This window comes from Tursiops truncatus, chromosome 13 (genome assembly GCF_011762595.2).
Source record: "Tursiops truncatus isolate mTurTru1 chromosome 13, mTurTru1.mat.Y, whole genome shotgun sequence".
Taxonomy (NCBI): Eukaryota; Metazoa; Chordata; class Mammalia; order Artiodactyla; family Delphinidae; genus Tursiops; species Tursiops truncatus.
Window position 1 is genome coordinate 25,386,911 of NC_047046.1, and position 18,159 is coordinate 25,405,069.

The 18,159-nt window shown below is 61.9% G+C and overlaps 3 protein-coding genes and 1 pseudogene across 9 annotated transcripts; 2 read left to right on the forward strand and 2 right to left on the reverse strand.

Annotated features, from left to right (window-relative positions):
* Nucleotides 1-31: 31 nt before the first annotated feature.
* Nucleotides 32-10,186, reverse strand: MMP11 (matrix metallopeptidase 11). Of its 7 annotated transcripts, XR_012325271.1 has the most exons (9): nt 5,437-10,168; nt 4,692-4,921; nt 3,645-3,788; nt 3,431-3,564; nt 3,047-3,288; nt 2,713-2,929; nt 1,758-2,015; nt 1,134-1,449; nt 754-888 (listed from the first exon to the last, which is right to left on the reverse strand). XR_012325271.1 is itself a non-coding variant. In XM_033837336.2 (8 exons), the coding sequence occupies exons 1-8, from the start codon at nt 10,141-10,143 to the stop codon at nt 755-757; spliced, it is 1,470 nt and encodes a 489-aa protein (XP_033693227.1). In that variant the 5' UTR covers nt 10,144-10,186; the 3' UTR covers nt 32-754. The 7 variants fall into 7 exon arrangements, 6 of the variants coding, with proteins under 6 accessions (XP_033693227.1, XP_073646468.1, XP_073646466.1 ...); XM_033837336.2 differs by lacking the exon at nt 1,134-1,449 and having other exon boundaries at nt 32-888; nt 10,033-10,186; XM_073790367.1 differs by lacking the exon at nt 1,134-1,449 and having other exon boundaries at nt 32-888; nt 2,713-2,925.
* Nucleotides 10,187-11,564: 1,378 nt separating this feature from the next.
* LOC101323435 (histone H3.3A-like) lies at nt 11,565-12,327 on the forward strand (annotated as a pseudogene).
* A 1,488-nt stretch (nt 12,328-13,815) lies between these two features.
* On the forward strand, nt 13,816-15,730 carry CHCHD10 (coiled-coil-helix-coiled-coil-helix domain containing 10). The gene is made up of 4 exons (XM_004318728.4): nt 13,816-13,975; nt 14,226-14,445; nt 15,288-15,435; nt 15,534-15,730. The coding sequence occupies exons 1-4, from the start codon at nt 13,935-13,937 to the stop codon at nt 15,551-15,553; spliced, it is 429 nt and encodes a 142-aa protein (XP_004318776.2). The 5' UTR covers nt 13,816-13,934; the 3' UTR covers nt 15,554-15,730.
* An 839-nt stretch (nt 15,731-16,569) lies between these two features.
* Nucleotides 16,570-18,040, reverse strand: C13H22orf15 (chromosome 13 C22orf15 homolog). Its single transcript, XM_033837917.1, is given in 7 exon segments — nt 16,570-16,683; nt 16,686-16,711; nt 16,793-16,867; nt 17,101-17,201; nt 17,203-17,236; nt 17,328-17,414; nt 18,016-18,040. Coding segments are annotated over 7 exon segments (462 nt in total).
* Between the last annotated feature and the right edge of the window lie 119 nt (nt 18,041-18,159).

Consider the following 18,159-nt stretch of genomic DNA (forward strand, 5'->3'; position numbering starts at 1 on the left):
CTTGCAGTCACAGAGACACCCCAGGCAGGCAGGTAGAAAATGACCATGTTTAATGACAGTCCTCAGTAAAAAAAAAAAGAAAAGCCTTTATACACACTGTACACATTTACATGGCTTTGGAGGGCTTGGTGTGGGGTGAGGGCTGGAGAGGATCTGACCCGTGATAGGATTGAGGTATGTTGGGGCCTCCAGGTCCCAGGGTCTCTGGCAGGAAGCACCCCCCTCCCCAGCTGCCTGGCCCTTGTGCCCTGGATCCTGGGGAACAGGTCTCCAGAACCACCAACTGGAAGGCAGCCAGTTCCAAGCACCTACCAGAGCTGACTTCTCAGGAAAAGACAGAAGGCACAGTGCCCTGGGACCCACATGCCAGCAACCTGTGTTACCCCACAGCCAGGACAGTGAGGGCTCCAACTCCCCCAGCCCTGCTGAGGTGCTACTCTGAAGGATGGGGACAGAGACCCAAGGCAGCTGGGTTTGACTGTGACCAGCACAGGTTGGGTGGAGCTGGCCTGAGGCCACCCTCACCCTTAATGCCGGAGCCTCCCTGCCCAGTCTGAGGCAGTCACTGGCAGTGGCCACGACCTGCGCGGCCCTTCCTGCAGTCCTGATGGCAGTGCCCGCCTCCCCCCCCACCCCCGAGTAGGCACGGCTCCGTGCCGCACCCAGTGCCCACAGCCACAAAGATGGCCACGGTCTCCAGCCGATGTCAGTGTCCTGGCAGGGGTTAGGGGCCCTGAGGACATCCAAGCCATGGTTAGCGGAAAGTATTGGCAGGCTCGGTACACCCAAAGAAGTCGGGGCCCACGAGGCGGGGGAAGCCCTCCAGGGCCTTCACCTTCACAGGGTCAAACTTCCAGTAGAGGCGGCCGCGCAGGAAGTAGGCATAGCCTGAGGAGACAGGAGGGTCAGGCGGGGCGGGTGGACACAGGGGCAAGTCCCAGTGGGCAGACCTTGGCCACTGCTGAGTTCCTTGAAACCTGTAGACCCCAGGGTGTCCCTTCCAAAACCTCCCTTTGGGCAAGCCCTTCTGCCTGCCCCAGGGTCTGATCTGAGCTACCACCCAGACTGACAGAGGCCAGAGCCTCGGAGGCCCAACTCCTGCCCCTCAGGAAAGCAAATCCCGCCCCTCTCACCACCTCTCCTGTGCCTTGAGTCAGATGGGGGACACTGGCGACCTGGAGCCCAGGAGCCCGAGACCACTACAGGACAGCTCTCCCGGCAGGTCCCGATGTGGGGGAGCACAGAAGCAAAGGGGGGACACGGGAGAGAGCGCTGGACTGTGAGTCCCAGATCTAGTGCTTCAAGATCACAGGAGGCAGGTGGCTCTTGGCTAGAAGCAGGGACTGCCTGGGTGGAGGTCCTGGTTCTGTCCACCTTGGTGGACCCGGTTAGGTACCTCACCACCTGAATCTCTGTTTGCTCTTCTGGAAACTGGGTTCATAACAGATGCTACATCGGGAAATCGCATGAGACATGTACACAGCTCAGCACTGTGCCCAGAGCCTCATTGGCCCTCAGCAAGCAGCAGTTATTACTTCAACAGGCACGACCAAGGGACCTCGGCAAGTCCTTGTACCTCTCTGGCCCTCAGTCTCCTCATCTGCAGCACAGGGGTCTAGCACTGCCCTGGCACGAGGAGGGGGTGGAGAAGGAGTTCGCCAGGCAGAGGACCCGCAATGAGAGCTAATGCCCAGCCACCACCGGTGGGAGATGCAGCCACCACCCCGCTTCCCCCAGCCACCCCACCCCCAGCGCACCATCAGCATCCTGGAAGGCAGCGTCGATCTCAGAGGGCACCCCTCGCCAGTCGGTGGCCCGGCGGGGCACAGGGCTGTCCACACGGCGGGTGCTGGGGTGGAAGCGCCAGTAGTCTCCGCCTCGGAAGAAGTAGATCTTGTTCTTCTCGGGGCCCCAGACCAGGGCGGCGTGGACCAGGGACCCCAGTAGGCCCAGCTCAGAGAGGGGCGCGGGGCCCAGGACTGGCTTCTCACCATCGTATACCCAGTATTGAGCTCCTGTTAGAGAGTGGAGGCTGCAACAAGCTGCCCAACTGCCACATCCAGCCACTGTGGACCCGCCCAGCCACCACCATGGCCACGGACTTTCCCAGCCTCAGTTTCCTTGTCCATAAAACATGAAGGCCAGCAATGCCTGCTTGGCACCCCCCACCCCCAAGTAGGACATTGGGCAATGCAGGCACTGGGAGGTACACGTGGGGAAGTTTACTCTAAGCAGCAGAGAGGCCGCCTGGGCTCCTGCTCCTTCCCTGCACTTGGCTGCCCTGGACAGGCACCTGCTGCCCATCCCTGGGCCCAGCCCTGCCACAGCAGGCCCTAGCTGGGCCTTTGTGAAGTCCCTGCTGCCCGCAATGCTCCAGGCTCTCGTCTCTGCCAGACCCAGATCACATCCCTCTCTGCCTTTTCCAAGCTGTGCCCTCATGCAGGTCACTTCACCACCTCTGAGCCCCGGAGCCTCATCTCTAGACCAGGGGTAATGATCACACATGCTCCATGGGGTGTGATACCTTCAATTCTACTCCAACCTCGAGAGCCGCTTCCTCTAGGAAGCCTCCCAGCTGTGCCCAGAGGAGTGAGCCATACTCTTCCTTGGCCCCAAGAGTTCGAGGCACACTCCATCTGTTCATCATGTCTGCCGTCTGTCCCTACCCTTGACCATGATATTCCTGAAGTGTGACCTCCAGCCCCCACTCACCTTGGAAGAACCAGATGTGGCCCTGGGCATCCTCGAAGGCTGCATCCACGGAGGTGGGCAGCCCCTGCCAGTGGCGCGAGGCCAGCGCAGGGTAGCCGGGCTGCAGCTGGCCCCCGCGCAGCCGCCATACAAAGCCTGCCTTGAAGAAGAAGAGTTCGCCGCGGATGGTGGCGACCGCATCAAAGGAGACCTGGCAGGCATCTGGTGGGGCATCTGGCTGGGGTAGGAGAGAAGGGTCAAAAAGAGCCTGCACTGGAGCCGCAGAGGCCAGCAGTGGGGGTCGGGGCTGGAAGCAGGGCCTCACCTCCTGCCTCCCCACCCTCCTGGGCCTCACCTCCAGTGGTGCAATCTCGTTGGTGTCCACCCCGGCCCCGGGGCCCAGGTCTGGGGGCCTAGAGGTGGGGGCTAGTCGAGGCCGGCCGTAGAGGTGCTGGATGCCCCTGCGGTCATCCGGGCTGAGGCTCAGCGGGTATCGGAAGGTGTAGAAAGGGGACATGAGGGCCTTAGCAGCTGTCGTGTGCTGCAGCCCGAGCACATGGCCAAATTCATGGGCTGCCACCTGCAGGAGGTCTGTGCCTGGAAAAGGGAGATAGCCCAGCAATCCCCGAGCTCCTGCAGCAAGACACTGAGCTGCGGGCCCAGCTCAGGGACCTCGGCAAGTCCCCATTCTCTATGATGTTCAGTAGCCCCATCTGGAAAGTGGGTCCCCAGCCCATACCCTGGTTGTCCCCGATTGTCCAGGTCTCATCATAGTCGAAGTGGACATCCCCTTCTCGGTGGGTCTTGGGGAAGAAGGCGTGGGCCAGGATGCCCCCAGGTCCATCAAATGGCAGGTTGTCCCCATGCCAGTACCTGCAGGGGAGTGGGGGCAGAGTCAGTGGCTGCTGATGGGTGGGGCTCATTCCTAGAGGGGTCCCCGGCCACTGGCTCACCTGGTGAAGTCGATCATGATGTCAGCGTGGCCCTCGTGCACCTCGGTAAAGGTGAGTGGCGTCACATCACTCCATACCTGTAGGGCCTCTGCCACCGTCTGCCGCACCTGTTCCCGCACCAGCTGCCATGGGAACCGGAGGATCCTGGGGGAGGAGCAGGGCCCTGGACCTGGCTCATGGGGCAGCATCAGCCCCTGATGGCTGTTGGGCCAGGAGTTGCCCCTGGATGCTGCTCAGTGGGGGAGCAGGCATGCACGACACAGGCCAGGTGTGCCCTGGGCCTCAGGTGTGGCACACCAGTCCCTCTGCCACATGGGCACATCTTTGTGTGGGTTTGTGTCCTCAGGTGCCCATGAGTATCTGCATTGGGTGGAAAGAACACAGGACCAGGAGCCCCGAGGCCCACCTTCTAGACCTGACTATACCGCTCACTGTGGGGAGACCTTGGGCCCTAAACCTGCCCCCTCCTGGTTCCCAGCTCCCCACCCAGGACATTTCCGGAGCCCCCAGCAGTCTCGGCTCCAATGCCTCGGGGCACCACACCAGTATTCACACCTTCTCTCCCAGGATGAGCCCCGCTGCATCACCCTGAGGGGCCTCAGGTCACCTGAGCTATTACCTGTCCTGCCACTGCTGCTCCCTACCTGCTCGGATCCCAAGTTGCAGCGATAGATATGAACCCGGTGTGGATAACACCTAGCTCGCTGAGAGGAGGGGCCGTGTCTGCCTCATTCACCACAGAATCCCAGGACCTGGCCCTTAGTGCATCCCCACAGAGGCTGCCTGGCCGACTGAAGGCTGTGTCCCCACATGTCTACGGTGTGACCAGGCATGTGCTGAGACTCCTCTGCTGAGGGAGGGCATGGGTACAGGGGGTACCATCTGTGTGGGCATCTAAGTGTGGGTTTGGGGTGTTGACCCAGGGGGCTCAGAGGCCAGTGGATACACCAGCCTGTTACCATGGGGATCTGGCACAAGTGTGTCTCAAGAAGCAGGGTGAGGGCGGTAGGTGGAGGGCGAGAGCCTGCTTGCAGCCCCTGGCCCTACCTGTAGGTGAGGTCCGTCTTTTCCCAGCGCCCGCCCGACAGCACGAACCGCTTTTGTCGGTTGTGGGCACTCGGCCCATCCAGCGGGTCAGGCACGCCGCAGCGGGGAGGTCTGGGGCCGGCGGCAGGCTGAGGGGCCTCCTGGGCAGTCGGGGCAGATGCCGGGCTGCTGGGAGGAGCTTCACGCCAGGGCTGTGGACCCCTTCTCACTGGGTGGCGGCGGTGGGCATCCTATGCAGGAGAGAGGATGCAGGGACCTGCTCAAGCCTTGGGTCCTGGTGGCCTATGGTCAGAGGTGTGGACGGTCAGCGCACCCTCACTTGACCCCAGCCGGCCGTGTCGATGGCCAAGCTGAGGCCGTCACGCAGCAGGGCCCTTTGGCACAGGCTGACTGGCATCCAGATGCTGATTCCAAGGCCTCCTACCGCCTCCTGCCCCCTTGTGGAGGGCCTGGGCTGCCAGGCACCTACTCCCGCCATTTGGGCTGGTGAGGACTGGGTCGGGGTGCAGCCCTGACTGTACTCTTCACACACACCCAGGAAGGGACCCCACAAAGCTTCCAAGGAAAGGCCAGGCCCTTGTGCTCTCCACCCCCCCAGCAGATACCTTTCCACCTACCTTTCTTCCTGGGTGCCCCCGGCCCCCACTCTGCCCTCTCCAGTTACGTGAGCTGGCTCCTGCCCAGGACAGCCACTGCAGCCACTCCCCAGCGTGGAGGGGCTGCAGTCCTGCCTCAATCTGCTCACCTGACAAATGGGGACGATACTTCTCCAGAGGGTGCATCTGAGGATGAACCAGGCAGTGCACACAAAGTGCGAAGGGCACCGGGAACTGAGGTCTGATTGCTGGGGGCAGTCTTGCTCACGCTTTGCCAGGGCTGGGTACACGGTGGGGCTAGATGTGCTCTGTTTGCCCCCTCCCCGGGGGTATGTGGGGCAGACAGTTACCAGACACCCAGCCCCACCGTGCCAGAGCCCATGGACCACAAACAGTGATTCTGACCTGGAGCTCCCACCCTCCGAGAGTCCCAGGATGGAGGTCGCAGTTCTCATGCATGGAAAAAACAGAAGCTCAGAGAGGTAGAGAGACCCAGCGGGGTCACCCAGCAAGGGCATGGCCGGGCCAGGAGAGGACTCTAGCATCCCAGGCAGGGGGCAAAGGCCCGGCTTGGGACACAGTAAAGCTGGGGGAGAGGCAGAGCAGTGCCGTCTGCTGAGAGACTCAGCGCCTGTCTAGTCTGGGCCTGTCTGGTCAGGGCCGCTGTGGCCTCCCCACAGCCATATTTGGGGCGGGAGCTGGGCCACCCAGGCCCCACCCTCGGCCTCAGCCTCTGGCGGCTCTCCCAGGCCCTGGGTGCCCCAGAGCTCTGGTGAGCATCCTAACCCCCCCAGCTCCCGATTCCAGAGCCACCAAGAACTCAACAGCCTGGAGCCACTCAACCCCCAAGGACTCCCCATGATGTAGGGGTCCTCTAGACACCTGGAGCTTCTGGGGTGTGAGGCCCTGGGCCAGTTTTCCCCATTTCAGAGTTGCTTCTTGAATGGCTGATCACCTGACAGAGCCCAGCCATACCGAGTGTGCCAGTGCTAAGCACTGATGGCTGTCGCAGCTCACCCGTATCTAGGCTAGGACGCTGCCAACTGCTCCACGGACACGCTCTCAGCCCCTGATGGGACCTCCCACCATCTCTGCAGCCATCATCCCCATTTCTCAGGTGAGGACCCGGAGCCCAGAGAAGTTAAACAACTTGTGGGGGACACAGCTGGCAGGTGGCGGGCTGTCTGCACTCACAGCCCACCCGCTACTTGCTACTCTGCTCTGCTTTTCAGGCTGGGGTCACCCTACCCCTGGAGGAGGGACACATGCTGGCCTCACCTTGGTGACAGAAGAGAAGGAAGGGGAAATGATTAAGTACCTGCCACTGCCCAGGCACTCTGGAGGCAGGTTCACTGAACCTCCCCCACCCCCATCCCCGGCATAAGTTGGGGAGGATACGCATGCCAGGTCTCACATCAAGGATGTGGACCCCAGACTTATGTGACGAGCCATGACGGACTGCACCTTCCCCTCCCCAGGAAGGTCTAGCCCATAGACCTCCAGGATAAATAGATTCCTTCCCCCCAACCCTGGCCAGGATCTGAGGACCCTCCCCAGAAAGGCCAGGGCTGCGTCGTTCCTGGGAGCCCCAAACAGCCCAGAGCCCAGCCTGAAAGCTCTGTTTATGCCCGCGAGCAGAAATTGCTCCTCTCCTCTGCCCCACCAGCGAGGCCTGAGCAGCCAGCCACAGAGGGAGGGTGGGTGTGCCTTCCTTTCCTGCTCCCACGAGGCACCAACTCCTCATGGATCCCCCATGAGGACCCCTGGATCATGGGACTGTCAGTGCAGCAGAAAGAGCCACGGGCTGAGATTCAAAAGGCCCAGTTCTGTGCTGTGGAGACCCTGGATGGAGTGACCCTGGGCAAGTCACTGTCCTCTCTTAGCCTCGACTCTCCTATCTGTCAAATGGGAATGGTGCCACGGCAAAGGGCTAAATGACCTCCATCTGCAATGCCCGCTGCAGCATCTGGCGCAGAGAAGAGCCTCTTCCTGGTCTGGCTTCTTGCCCCGTGGGCCCTCCCCTCCCACACCTGGGAATCTGCTCCACCCAATTCCCTACAGCTCCCCTGAAGTTTCCAGACTTTAAATAGTAACAAAGGAGTTGCAGCTAGAAGGGAGCTCTCAGGCCTAGAGAGGAAAAGTGACTCGTGCTGGGTCCACCCACGAGCCAGGGGCCTCTTGCTCCCCGCCCACATCACGTTCATTGGTACTGGAGAGCGAATGAGCAGGAGGCACTAGGATCAAGGCCCCTGGGCAGTGGGGTCTTTTTCTTGGAGCCCACCATTTAAGGGCTCTTGGCCTCAGTTTCCCATTGCTGGGATAGGACACATGCTCCCTGCCCTGCCGACATCCCGCACTCTCTTCCCCAGTCCTTTCCGGCCTGGGGCCAGGGGCCCTCCCTAGCTGCAAGGCCTGGCACGCAGCAACCTGATTCCTCAGATGGGTGTGCCAGTCCCCCCAGGGCAGCTGGGAGGCAGTGAGGTGGGGGGTGGGCATAGACCACGCCTGGCCTCATCTACAGCCCTGGGGGATTGGGGAGCAGGTATCACCCCATTTCCCAGGGGAAGAAACAGAGCCCAGAGAGGTCAAGGTCTTGGCTCAGGGTCACACAGCAAGTCAGCCAAGAGCTGGGCCTAGACCTGGGGTTCATGCCTCCCCACCCATAGCCCCCCATCCCCCCAGCTCTGGCCTGTCTCCAAAATCCACATTCCTGAGAAATGCGCCTCTTTGGAGAAGGTCTGCCTCCTCCTCGGCCAGCTGCCTCCCTCAGCCTGCCCTGGGGAGGGTGCCCAGCTCCTTCACCCCACCCTTCTCTGGCGGGCACCAAACCACAGCCTCAAACATACTCGAGGAATTTCTTGGGGAACTCAGCCTCCTGGCTGAGCTAGAGGCTTGGGGTCAGCCCCTGGGTCAACCTCCAATTAGGAAAATGGGAGGTACCTAGCAGAGGGGAAGTGAGGGAAGACCCCAGACTGGAAAGTGCTGGGTCTGTTTGCTGTTGGTCCAGCGGGACAGTTACTCATAGCTACTCTCTCTACTGTGGGCAGGAGGTGACCCTGAGGGGAGGGCATTTGGTTAGACTGTGAGGAAGGCAGGGAGCATCACCACGCCATTCTACGCCCCTCTGAGGCTCAGAGAGATCAAGCAACCTGCCCAAGTCACACCGCTAGTGGGGAGGCAGGTCCATCTCCCCCCACCTCCCCCGCTGGCTCCAGAAGGGAAGGCAGCGTCCACCCCACTGGGCGGCGGGGCTTTCATCAACCCTGAAGGCTGTGAACTGGGATGGATAAATATTTACAGAGCTTTTCTGGCCCTGCCAACAGCAGTCCGGGGATAAACACATCGGAGGCGACCCCAAATGCTCCCTGCATATCTGCAGCGTGACAGACAACGGCCCAGCTCAGACCCAGACCCAACTGAGACCGCACGAGTGGCAAAGTAGCAGCTGCAGGTGACGTCTCCAGTGTGCCTGGCTGAGCCCTCTCCTGGCCTCACCTCATATACTCTTCAGCCCAGCAGCGGGCACTCTTGCCTCCCACCCACCCAGACAAGACTGGGGTCGGGGGTGCTGAGGCTCCAGAGGGCTCACCTAGGGTCACGTGGTTCAAACCCAGGTCTCTCCTATACCCGAACCCCATGGATTCAACAGCTACCCAGGGTGATTTCTGACTCTGCCCCAAGGTCTAGGGGACCAGGAGGGGCTGGGAAAGAGGCAGGGTCCCTGGACTGGGGTGCCCACCACCCCTTCTGTCCTCTCCTGCTCCTATAGCCAGGGCAGGGGAGGGCAGAGCTGGCGTGGCTGGACAGAGGGGCCCAGACTGGCCAGACCTCCCTCCTCACTGGACTCTACCTGCCACCTCCCTAATGCTCCCATCCCTGCCTGGGCTGGCTGGATGCTCAGCTGGGCATCTGAGTGGGCTGGGTACCCAGCGGGCTCTGGGCCTGCAGTTGCCCAGGCTGTGACACCAGGCCCACCTGGCCGCCCCTGGGACTGGTCCCCCCAAGCGCCAGCCGGAGGGGAGGGTGCAGTTTTCCCAGGCACACACAGGCTGTCACACATGCCGGGCCCTCCTTCCTCTCCAGATCATACCTTCCTCTCCCTTCCCTGTCTGACCCTACGCCCTGCTCTCTGAGGGTCTCGACTCCCTGCTCTCGGCCCCTTCTTTCTCACCCAACTCATATAACACACACTAGCTCTCACACTCATGCTGCCTCCTGGCTCCACGCTCCCCAATATCACCACTCTCAGGTGCCAGGCGGTGGCGCCTCCTCCAGGCTCAGACCCCATTTCCCGGCAAAGGCTGCCCTCCCCAGCGCTTCCTTAACCCTCCAGCCTGGAGGTGTGCTCACGGAGGCCACACATCTGGAGGCTGACGCCAGTCTGAGACCTGCTGGGCTTTGTCCCTGCAGTGAATAGGGGGCCCTGTAGCCACTCCCGCTGTACCTCCCCCAACACACACCCCAGTATCTCGGCCGGGCCGCCGAGGAGCAGGTCCCAGAGCTGGGAGGGGGGTGCGGAGTCCCGCTCACCAGCCTGAGCGATCCCGGCGCAGGCTCCACTTGCACACCTCCAGGGACGGGAAACTCACTATCTATCACGCCCCCAGGGACCCAGACAACTTTTCGGGTAACGGGCCGCGCCGGGCCACCCCGGGCATCCCCGTGGGTCCAGCTCGGCCACCGGGCCCAGCCCGCGTGCCCGGCGCCCCTCGTTGGGGGGTGGCCAGCCGGCGGCGGGCACTCACCGGCGACCGCGGGGCCCGGGCCAGCAGCGGCGGCGGCGGGAGCAGCAGCAGCAGCAGCGGGAGCAGGAGGGCGCGCGGGGCCGCGCCGCGGAGCCGGGCGGCCCAAGCCATCCGCCCCGGGGCTGCTGGGCCTGCTGGGCCGCGCCGGCCGCCGCCCCTTATAGCCTCCGCCCCGCCCCCGCCCGCCCGGCCCCGCCCCCGCGTCTTTTGTTCTGCACTCGCCCCGTGCTGGCGGCCAGGGTGGGGGAGGTGGGCGGGGAGGGCTGGCCAGGCGGGGGCCGGCCCGCGGACCCAGTCCTTCCCGGGCGGGCCGGCCCTGCGGTCTCAGGGGCCTGGTGCTGGGGGACCCTGGCCAGCCGGTGCTGCTCCGGGCCTCAGTTTCCCCGATGCGGTGGAGAGTCTGAGAGGCGCCGCGTTTCACTCCTCCCCCTCCTGACCAGGCCACCTTTGGAAGGCGCATCCCTAGCTGGTCTCCCTGGGGGCCTGACCTCTGACCTCCTGTTAGCCTGTGACAGGCGGCGGTACCCACGGGCAAGTTCTGCCACTCCTCAGAGCCTCAGCTGATCCATCTGGAAGATGGCACTATAGCCCCTGTGAGGAAAGGGATATTAAAGTGTGCCCCAGAGGAAACTGAGGCATATGGAGGCGGCTGGCCAGGACCCCAGCTTGGCGCAGAACCATAGACAATTATAGATGGGGAAACTGAAGCCCTAAGAGGGAGGGACGAGATCAGGCTTTTCCAAACCAGCAGGCAGGCAGAGGGGTCAGAAGGCCCTCTAGCTGGCCAGCTGGAGGGAGGGTACGGTCAGAAAGCCATGGGGGGCAGTGTCTGAGTGGGGCACTGGGGGCCCAGGCTGCCCCTTGGTCAGGGACTAACAGGCTCCTCTGGCCCCCTCCGGCCCAGCTTCCTGAGACCGAGGATAAGTAGGTGAGAATCAGAGGAGGGGGTGATGACCACACTCTGGAAGGGATCCTCCAGGCTCATATACTCTCTGTGATGACCAGGGACCTCACCAGCTTGCCAGGCAATCCGCTCCATCATGGGCAATGCTGGGGAGCCAGGACACAGGCGGTGGCTCCCGTCCTGGCGGGCGGGGTGCTGAGCTGCCTCAGTGTGAGGCTGTGGGCACCCGTCCTGGGCCTAAGAAGGGGGGAGGCGGTGTGGGGAGGGGGAGGAGAGGGACACTGGCTGACTCAGTCCTCCCTCCGGGTTCCAGTCCGGGGAGCCTTCACAGCTTCTCCAGAGAGGCTCTACAGAGACCCCTAGAGGGCAAGGAGAGGAAAGACAGCAGTGATTTTTACTACCTGGGCTGTTTGCCATCTTTTTCTTTAAAGTGATCTACTTTTAAAAATTGAAATGCCTACTTCAGCCTCATTTTAGCCACATTGGTCAAGAAGTCATAAATTTAACGCAGAGCGGTTTGGTCGTTAGTCGGAGGAGCTTCTTCCATTAGTTCGGAGACTGCGGCTCTTCATTGGGCAGCAGGAGCGGTGCGGCTGTCGGAGAAGCGGCGAACTTAGGCATTGGGTGAAAGAAATTGGCCCGAACCAAGCAGCCTGCTCGTAAGTCCACGGGTGGCAAAGCGCCCCGCAAACAGCTGGCCACTAAAGCGGCCAGGAAAAGCGCCCCCTCTACCGGCGGGGTGAAAAAACCTCATCGCTACAGGCCCGGGACTCGGGCTTCGAGAAATCCGTTGTTACCAGAAATCCACCGAGCTTCTGATCCGGAAGCTGCCTTTCCAGAGGTTGGTGAGGGAGATCGCCCAGGATTTCAAAACCAACTTGAGGTTCCTGAGTGTCGCCATTGGTGCGCTTCAGGAGGCTAGTGAAGTGTACCTGGTGGGTTTATTTGAAGATAGTAATTTGTGTGCCATCCACGCTAAGGGAGTCACCATCATGCCCAAAGACATCCAGTTGGCTCGCCGGATACGGGGAGAGAGAGCTTAAGTGAAGGCAGTTTTTATGGTGTTTTGTAGTAAATTCTGTAAAATACTTTGTTTAATTTGTGACTTTTTTTGTAAAAATTGTTTATAATATGTTGCATTTGTACTTAACTCATTCCGTCTTTCACTCAGGATGAATGCAAAAAGTGACTGTTCACAGATCTCAGTGATGTGAGCACTGTTGCTCAGGAGTGACAAGTTGCTAGTATGTAGAAGGGATGGGTGATATTTCTTGCTTCTCATGATGCATGTTTCTGTATGTTAATGACTTGTTGGGTAGCTATTAAGGTACTAGAATTGATAAATGTGTACAGGGTCCTTTTGCAATAAAACTGGTTATGACTTGAAAAAACTCATAGATTTGATGAGCTAATTGTATGTTTTTTTCCGATACACATGAAAATATAGACAGTAAAAATATTTGTGTAAAAAAAATATATATATATATATATTTGTGTAACTACCTTAAGTGGTCTTGAGTGCCTCCAGGGGAGCATGGCCTTGCTTTGCGGAACCACAGTCCACCTGTCATGGGAGCTCAAGTAACAACCTCCCACGTTGTAGGCTGCAGTGGAGAGCCATGGTTACAGCAAGCTGGGCTGGTCACAGAGGGCTTCCTGCAGGAGGAGGACCCTGATCAGCCTAGGAGGGCCAGTTTGGCAATAGGAACAAGTGGTCAGTGGCTGCATGAGCAAAGCGGTGGAGGCTGGACCAGGCCTGGCATGTCTATGAGGAGAGAGCAGCCACCCTTCACATGCTTCCCTCACCTCGAGGCCAATGGTCACTCCTACTGCAGAGAGGAGAAAATTTTGGCCCAGGCCCAGATGAGGGTCAGGGGAGGGCCCTGCTTCCCAGGCTGGCTGACAGGACTGTGTGGTTGGGACACAGTAGAGACATGCTGAGCCTGCCAGGCACTGCCCATGTCCCCTGCGTCTCTTCTGCCCCTTCCTCACAGAGGGGACTCCTCTCCCCACCTGGGACCCCTCCCCCACGATTTTGCTGTGGGCGATTTCATCCTCCCCACAGTCCTGGTGCTGGGAGGACTCCCTCGGGCATAGGGGACAGTGATGATGGGGTGGTAAAGAGGTCAGGACCTCTCCCCGCTAAGGGTAGCAATAAAAGGCTATGAAAACCTCCAGTTCCCGAAGGGCTGGGAAGCGTCTTAAATTCGGCATTGCCCTGCCCTGGGCCTGGAACCAAGGTGGTAAAATTCGAGGCCACAGGATTCAAACCCGCACAAACACCTCTAGGTTACGGCCTTTGGGAGGGACACCCTGCATAAACGCTGTAGGGGTCTGGCGCTGCATCCGTGGGGCAGGGGGTCGGGTTGGGTGGAGGGCCACGCAGGGGGCCTCGTCGCACCCCAGCGGGGGCTGCCCGCGCCCCGCAGTGATTTTGCCGGGAAGGAGTCCGAGAGCGGTCCGGACGCCCCCTGGCGGGAGCTCTGGGGACCTTCGCGGAGGGTGGGTGCTTCTTCCCCTGCCCAGTCCACCCGCGACCCTGAGGCCACGCCGGAGCCAGCGAGCCCGGTCCGATAGGAGGGGGAGGAGCAGGGACCGGCCTCCTGGTGCCCCACTTTCCGAGCGCGGGAGAGCCCCTAGCTCCACTCCCAGAGCTCCGCGGTGGTCTTTGAAGGGCCAGGCTTCGCTCCTGCGTACGCCCTCGGCGCCCTGCGACAGCGGCCCGTGTCCCCAGGGCGCACATAGCTCGGGCCAGGAGCTGGGAGGGAGCAGGGTCACCGGCAACGGGTGCTGCCTGATGGAGAGGCCGGGTGACCCGCGAGGGTGCAGCCTGGCCCCGGGTCCCGAGCCTCCAGCCGGGGGCGTGTCCCCGCGGCCCCGCCCCGGCCCCGCCCAGCAGCGCCGGCCGTGACAGGCGCCGCCGCCTTCGTCCCCGAACCGGAGCAGCAGTCACCGTTGCTGTCTCCGACTCGGTTCAGCCGGTCCCACCGCCGCCACCATGCCCCGGGGGAGCCGCAGCATGGGCGCCCGGGCAGCCAGGTGGGAGCGGGACGAGGGCCCGCAGGGTGGGGTCTGGGGAAGCGCGGCCCCCAAGGACGTGACAGCGTGACCTTGGCGGCTGCTGCGCCATCTTGGCGGGGGAGGGGCGGATGTACCGCAATCAGGCGTCTAAGACGGTGGTCGTCCACCCTCCGGGAGGAGGAGAGGGTGCCTCTCCGGAGCTGCGGGCCCCTGGGGCCGCCGGCCTGGAGTCCGGCCGGGATTAACCCAGCTTCTTCCCATCCCGCAGCCGCAGCGCCGCGCCCCCTGCCCATCCGCCCGCGCACCCGCCGCCCTCGGCCGTGGCCCCGGCCCCCGCCCCGTCGGGCCAGCCCGGCCTGATGGCGCAGATGGCGACCACGGCCGCCGGAGTGGCCGTGGGCTCGGCTGTGGGACACGTCATGGGCAGCGCCCTGACCGGAGCCTTGAGCGGGGGGAGCTCAGAGCCCGCCCAGGCTGCTGCCCAGCAGGTGAGCAAGGGTTCAGGGGAAACTGAGGCCGCCTTCTCTCAAGGCCACTGAGCGGGGAGCTGCTGGAACGTCCAGCGAGGAGTGTCCAGGGTGTCCAGAGCTGCCTCGGCCAGGGACTGTGCCCAAGAAGGGTCCTATTAGTCGCTCTGCTGTTGGTCTCTGGTCACAGGACGGCTCTCCCTGCCCCTCCCCTGACGCCAAGGTCCCTAGACCCCGTGGACAGACACCAACCAGCCCTTTAAAGATGGGGAAACTGAGGCCCTTAGGGTCTCAGAGACTGGCCCAAGGTCACCTAAACCTAGTAGAAGGGAGGGATGTTGAAGTTCCTGAGTCCGTGTTCTCTCTCCCAGGTAGACCCTTCCTGTAGCCCCTGCACCCAAGGGTGAAGGGTAGCCAGTGACTCTGGATCTGTTCCCTGCTGGCCTGTCCCCCACTGGGCACCCCACCAGTCCTGAACCAAATTCTGGCTTAGTGGTGGGGTCGGGGGTAATGAGGATCAGTGTTGCTGAGCAGGAAGGTGCTAGAACTTGTGGGGGTGGGGCTCATACTCTAGCAGAGCACTGGGCTTTTCTAGAAGCTTCTCTCACCTCCCACCCCCACCTGCCAGCATACCTGTTATGAGGCAGCTGGGAATGCTGTCTGTACCAGCACCAACTGGGTGGCTTTGAGAGGGCTGTGGGCTCACCCTGTTTCAGGGATGGAGCAGCTGAGGCTACACAGGGCAGGCTGGGCCTGGCAGGGCTGGGGGCGTTAGGAGGGGCAGCTGGCACCCCCGGCTCTGGAGTCCTCTTCTGGGTGCCAACCCCAAGCTGACCTTGCTGCTTCCTGTGCTGTAACCTCAGGCCCCGGCCCGCGCTGCCCCGCAGCCCCAGCAGATGGGGCCCTGCGCCTATGAGATCAGGCAGTTCCTGGACTGCTCCACCACTCAGAGCGACCTGACCCTGTGTGAGGGCTTCAGTGAGGCCCTGAAGCAGTGCAAGTACAACCACGGTGAGCTGGGAGGCCCTGACCCCTGCTGGGGCGGGAGCGTGGTCTCTCCTCCTGTACCTTCGGCCTGACCTCCACCTGTGCCGGCCCTCCCTCTGCAGGTCTGATCTCCCTGCCCTGAAGAGACCGGTGCAGATTCAGGGGCCAGCCCTGCAGCCACTTTCACACCTTCACCGACAGCAAGACCATGACATCAGATTGTACCCACGTAGCTGAGACTGGGAGTGAGGAGAGGGTTTCTCACCCCACAGATGATCCAAGACGAAAATGTGCAATTAATAGTTTATGTTAGATCCGAGCCTGCTGTGTCCACTCTCATTGGACTTTCTGCGGGTGGGGGAGGATGAATGGATGTCCCACTGTGGAGTGGGCTGCTTCACCTTCAGCTGGTGTCCTGGGTGGGGAGGGTGACCTTGTAATCCTGTGTAATCTGACAGCCTCGGGCAGTCCAGACTGGGTGGTGAGGCATTAGCAGGTGACCATAAGCCTCAAGGGCGTCTGACTCCTGGGGCTGGAATCCCTGGAGGAGCGTGCTGTCTCCTCTCAGGGACCCCTGCCCCTCCACCCTTCTCATCTCTGCCTCTGGATCCCTTTCTCCGCACCCACACCTTAGGGGCCCCGCGGCGGCCTCATGTTCTGTCAGTGACCTTGCAATTTCCCAGAAATTCCAGATTCTGCAAGAGGAATACTGCTGGGCCTTTGCACCTGATCACACCAGGCAGAGGTCACGGCCAACCCCCTTGGATCTGAGTCCAGCTCGGCCACTTGGCCGTGATGTGCCAGGTCACGGGGCCTGCCGGAACAGAGGTGCTGGCCCTTCAGACGCCATCACACACTCTGTGCTGCTGCCTTCACTGAGTTCATTCAGCAGCTCTGCACTGAGCACCTACGGTGTGCCAGGCCCTATTCCACATCTCCCCGCCCTTGTGCAGGCATTTAGCCTCCAGCGGGATGGTGGGGACCTGTCGCTGGATATAGTGTCTTCCATCGTGTGGGTGTATGTGTGTCTCTGAGGGGGTTGGCATTGGGGTCCACCTCTCAGCACACACATCTGTCCCCTGGGAAGGGGTCCCATATCTGGGTATGAGCATCCCCCCAGGGATCCATGTCTCCTCCTTACCTGGCTCTCGGCCCCAGCTAGTGGGTCCCAGGCAGCAGGAAGCCCACCCTTCGGGGCCGTGAAGGAGGGCCTTGCTCCTGGTGGCCACGCAGAGTGCCGGCACGCCTTCTCCAGCCATCGCCCGGGGGAGGGGAAGGCCCGACAGCCAGCGCAGCTCCTCTGGAAGGCCCCAGAAGCCCTGCCTGTGGGGGACTGGTGGGAAGGCACATCCTCCCCCTGGGGCTCTCCTGTGACACTCACCTGCCAGCTCTGGACACCGCTCATCCAGGTTCTCCAGGAGGGACTCATAGCAGGTGGGGGCCCCGCCCTCACCCTCTGCGGAGGGAAGAAGGCTGATTCCTGGCTGGCCTGGTGGTCCACACCCCCACCTCTCACTCTGGACCTGTTTGCTGGCCCACAGTGGGGTCAGGACAGGGCATTGGATGGGAAGTTCAGGGCTAGGTCCTGGCCAAAGCAGGGGCTCGGCAGGGCTTGGGTGGTCTGTGGCTGCTCTTCCCCATCTTATATTCCAGCATAGCCGCACAGGGGGAATCTGGGGCCCCACTTACTGATGATCTGCACTAGGACATAGATCCCACGCTCCTGCAGCAGGGGGCTGCCCATGGAGGGCGCCAGGGAAGGCCCCTCCTCCAGTCCCTCAGCCAGGTTCCAGGTGCCCATCCTCAGCCAGGAGGGCTATGGCCACTGGGGGAGCAGAGAGGGAGGCAGGGCAGGGCTGGAATCCCTACCTGGGGGCCCTCAGAGGTTCTCCCAGCACCCCTCCCTGCCCCCTCACCATCTGGGGGCACCTGCCCCCTCTGCCTCAGGTGGGTGATGAGGAGCACCAGGCTGCACCAGGGGTTCACCAGCTCCCAGCAGCCAGCTGTGGGAGAGGAGCAGAGGTGAACGAATGGCACCCTCTACTCCCCCCAAACTGGGACCCTCTGCCTCCCTCCCGTCTCTTCCCTACAGAGCAGGGAATGGGGCTATGAGATTAGGGGCTATGAGATTAGGAACGTACCCCCTTCCATCTCCCAAGATGTCGGTGACCGGGGTGCACAACTTCTGTCTTTCTCACGCGACCCTCCCCTCCCACTTCAGCCCCACCTCGGGCACCTGACAGCCCCTCACCCCCTACCCCGCACCAGCCCCGCCTCCACCAGAAGGTCAGGAATCTGCAGCTGGGGCTAGAGCTTTAGGTGCCTCATGCCCCCAGAAGCTGGAGGACCACTGACCAGCTAAGGGATGGAGCAGTTTGAGCATTTGCTCCACGGCAGCGGCTTGGTGGCTGCGTGGCCCGTGTGCTCCTAGAGGAGCCCACATGCATTTCCCAGGACCCAGCCGGGGTTTCCCCTCAAGGGACTCTCCGCGGACGCTCCCATCCCTTCCCATGTGTACCCCTTCCCCACGCCACCTCCCCACTCTCCCTCAAGGCAGAGGGAATGTACCCCCACCAGTCTTCCGGGACAGGGGACCCCCCTTACCTCCAGACATCACCGTGATAAACATGGCTGCAGGGGGGAGGAGACAGATGTGGGGGCTTTGATCCCCCAACCCCCAACTTCCTAACTAAGGAAGGAGCTGGGGCTGAGATCTACCCCATGTGGCGCCCTGCGGGAGATGTGTGT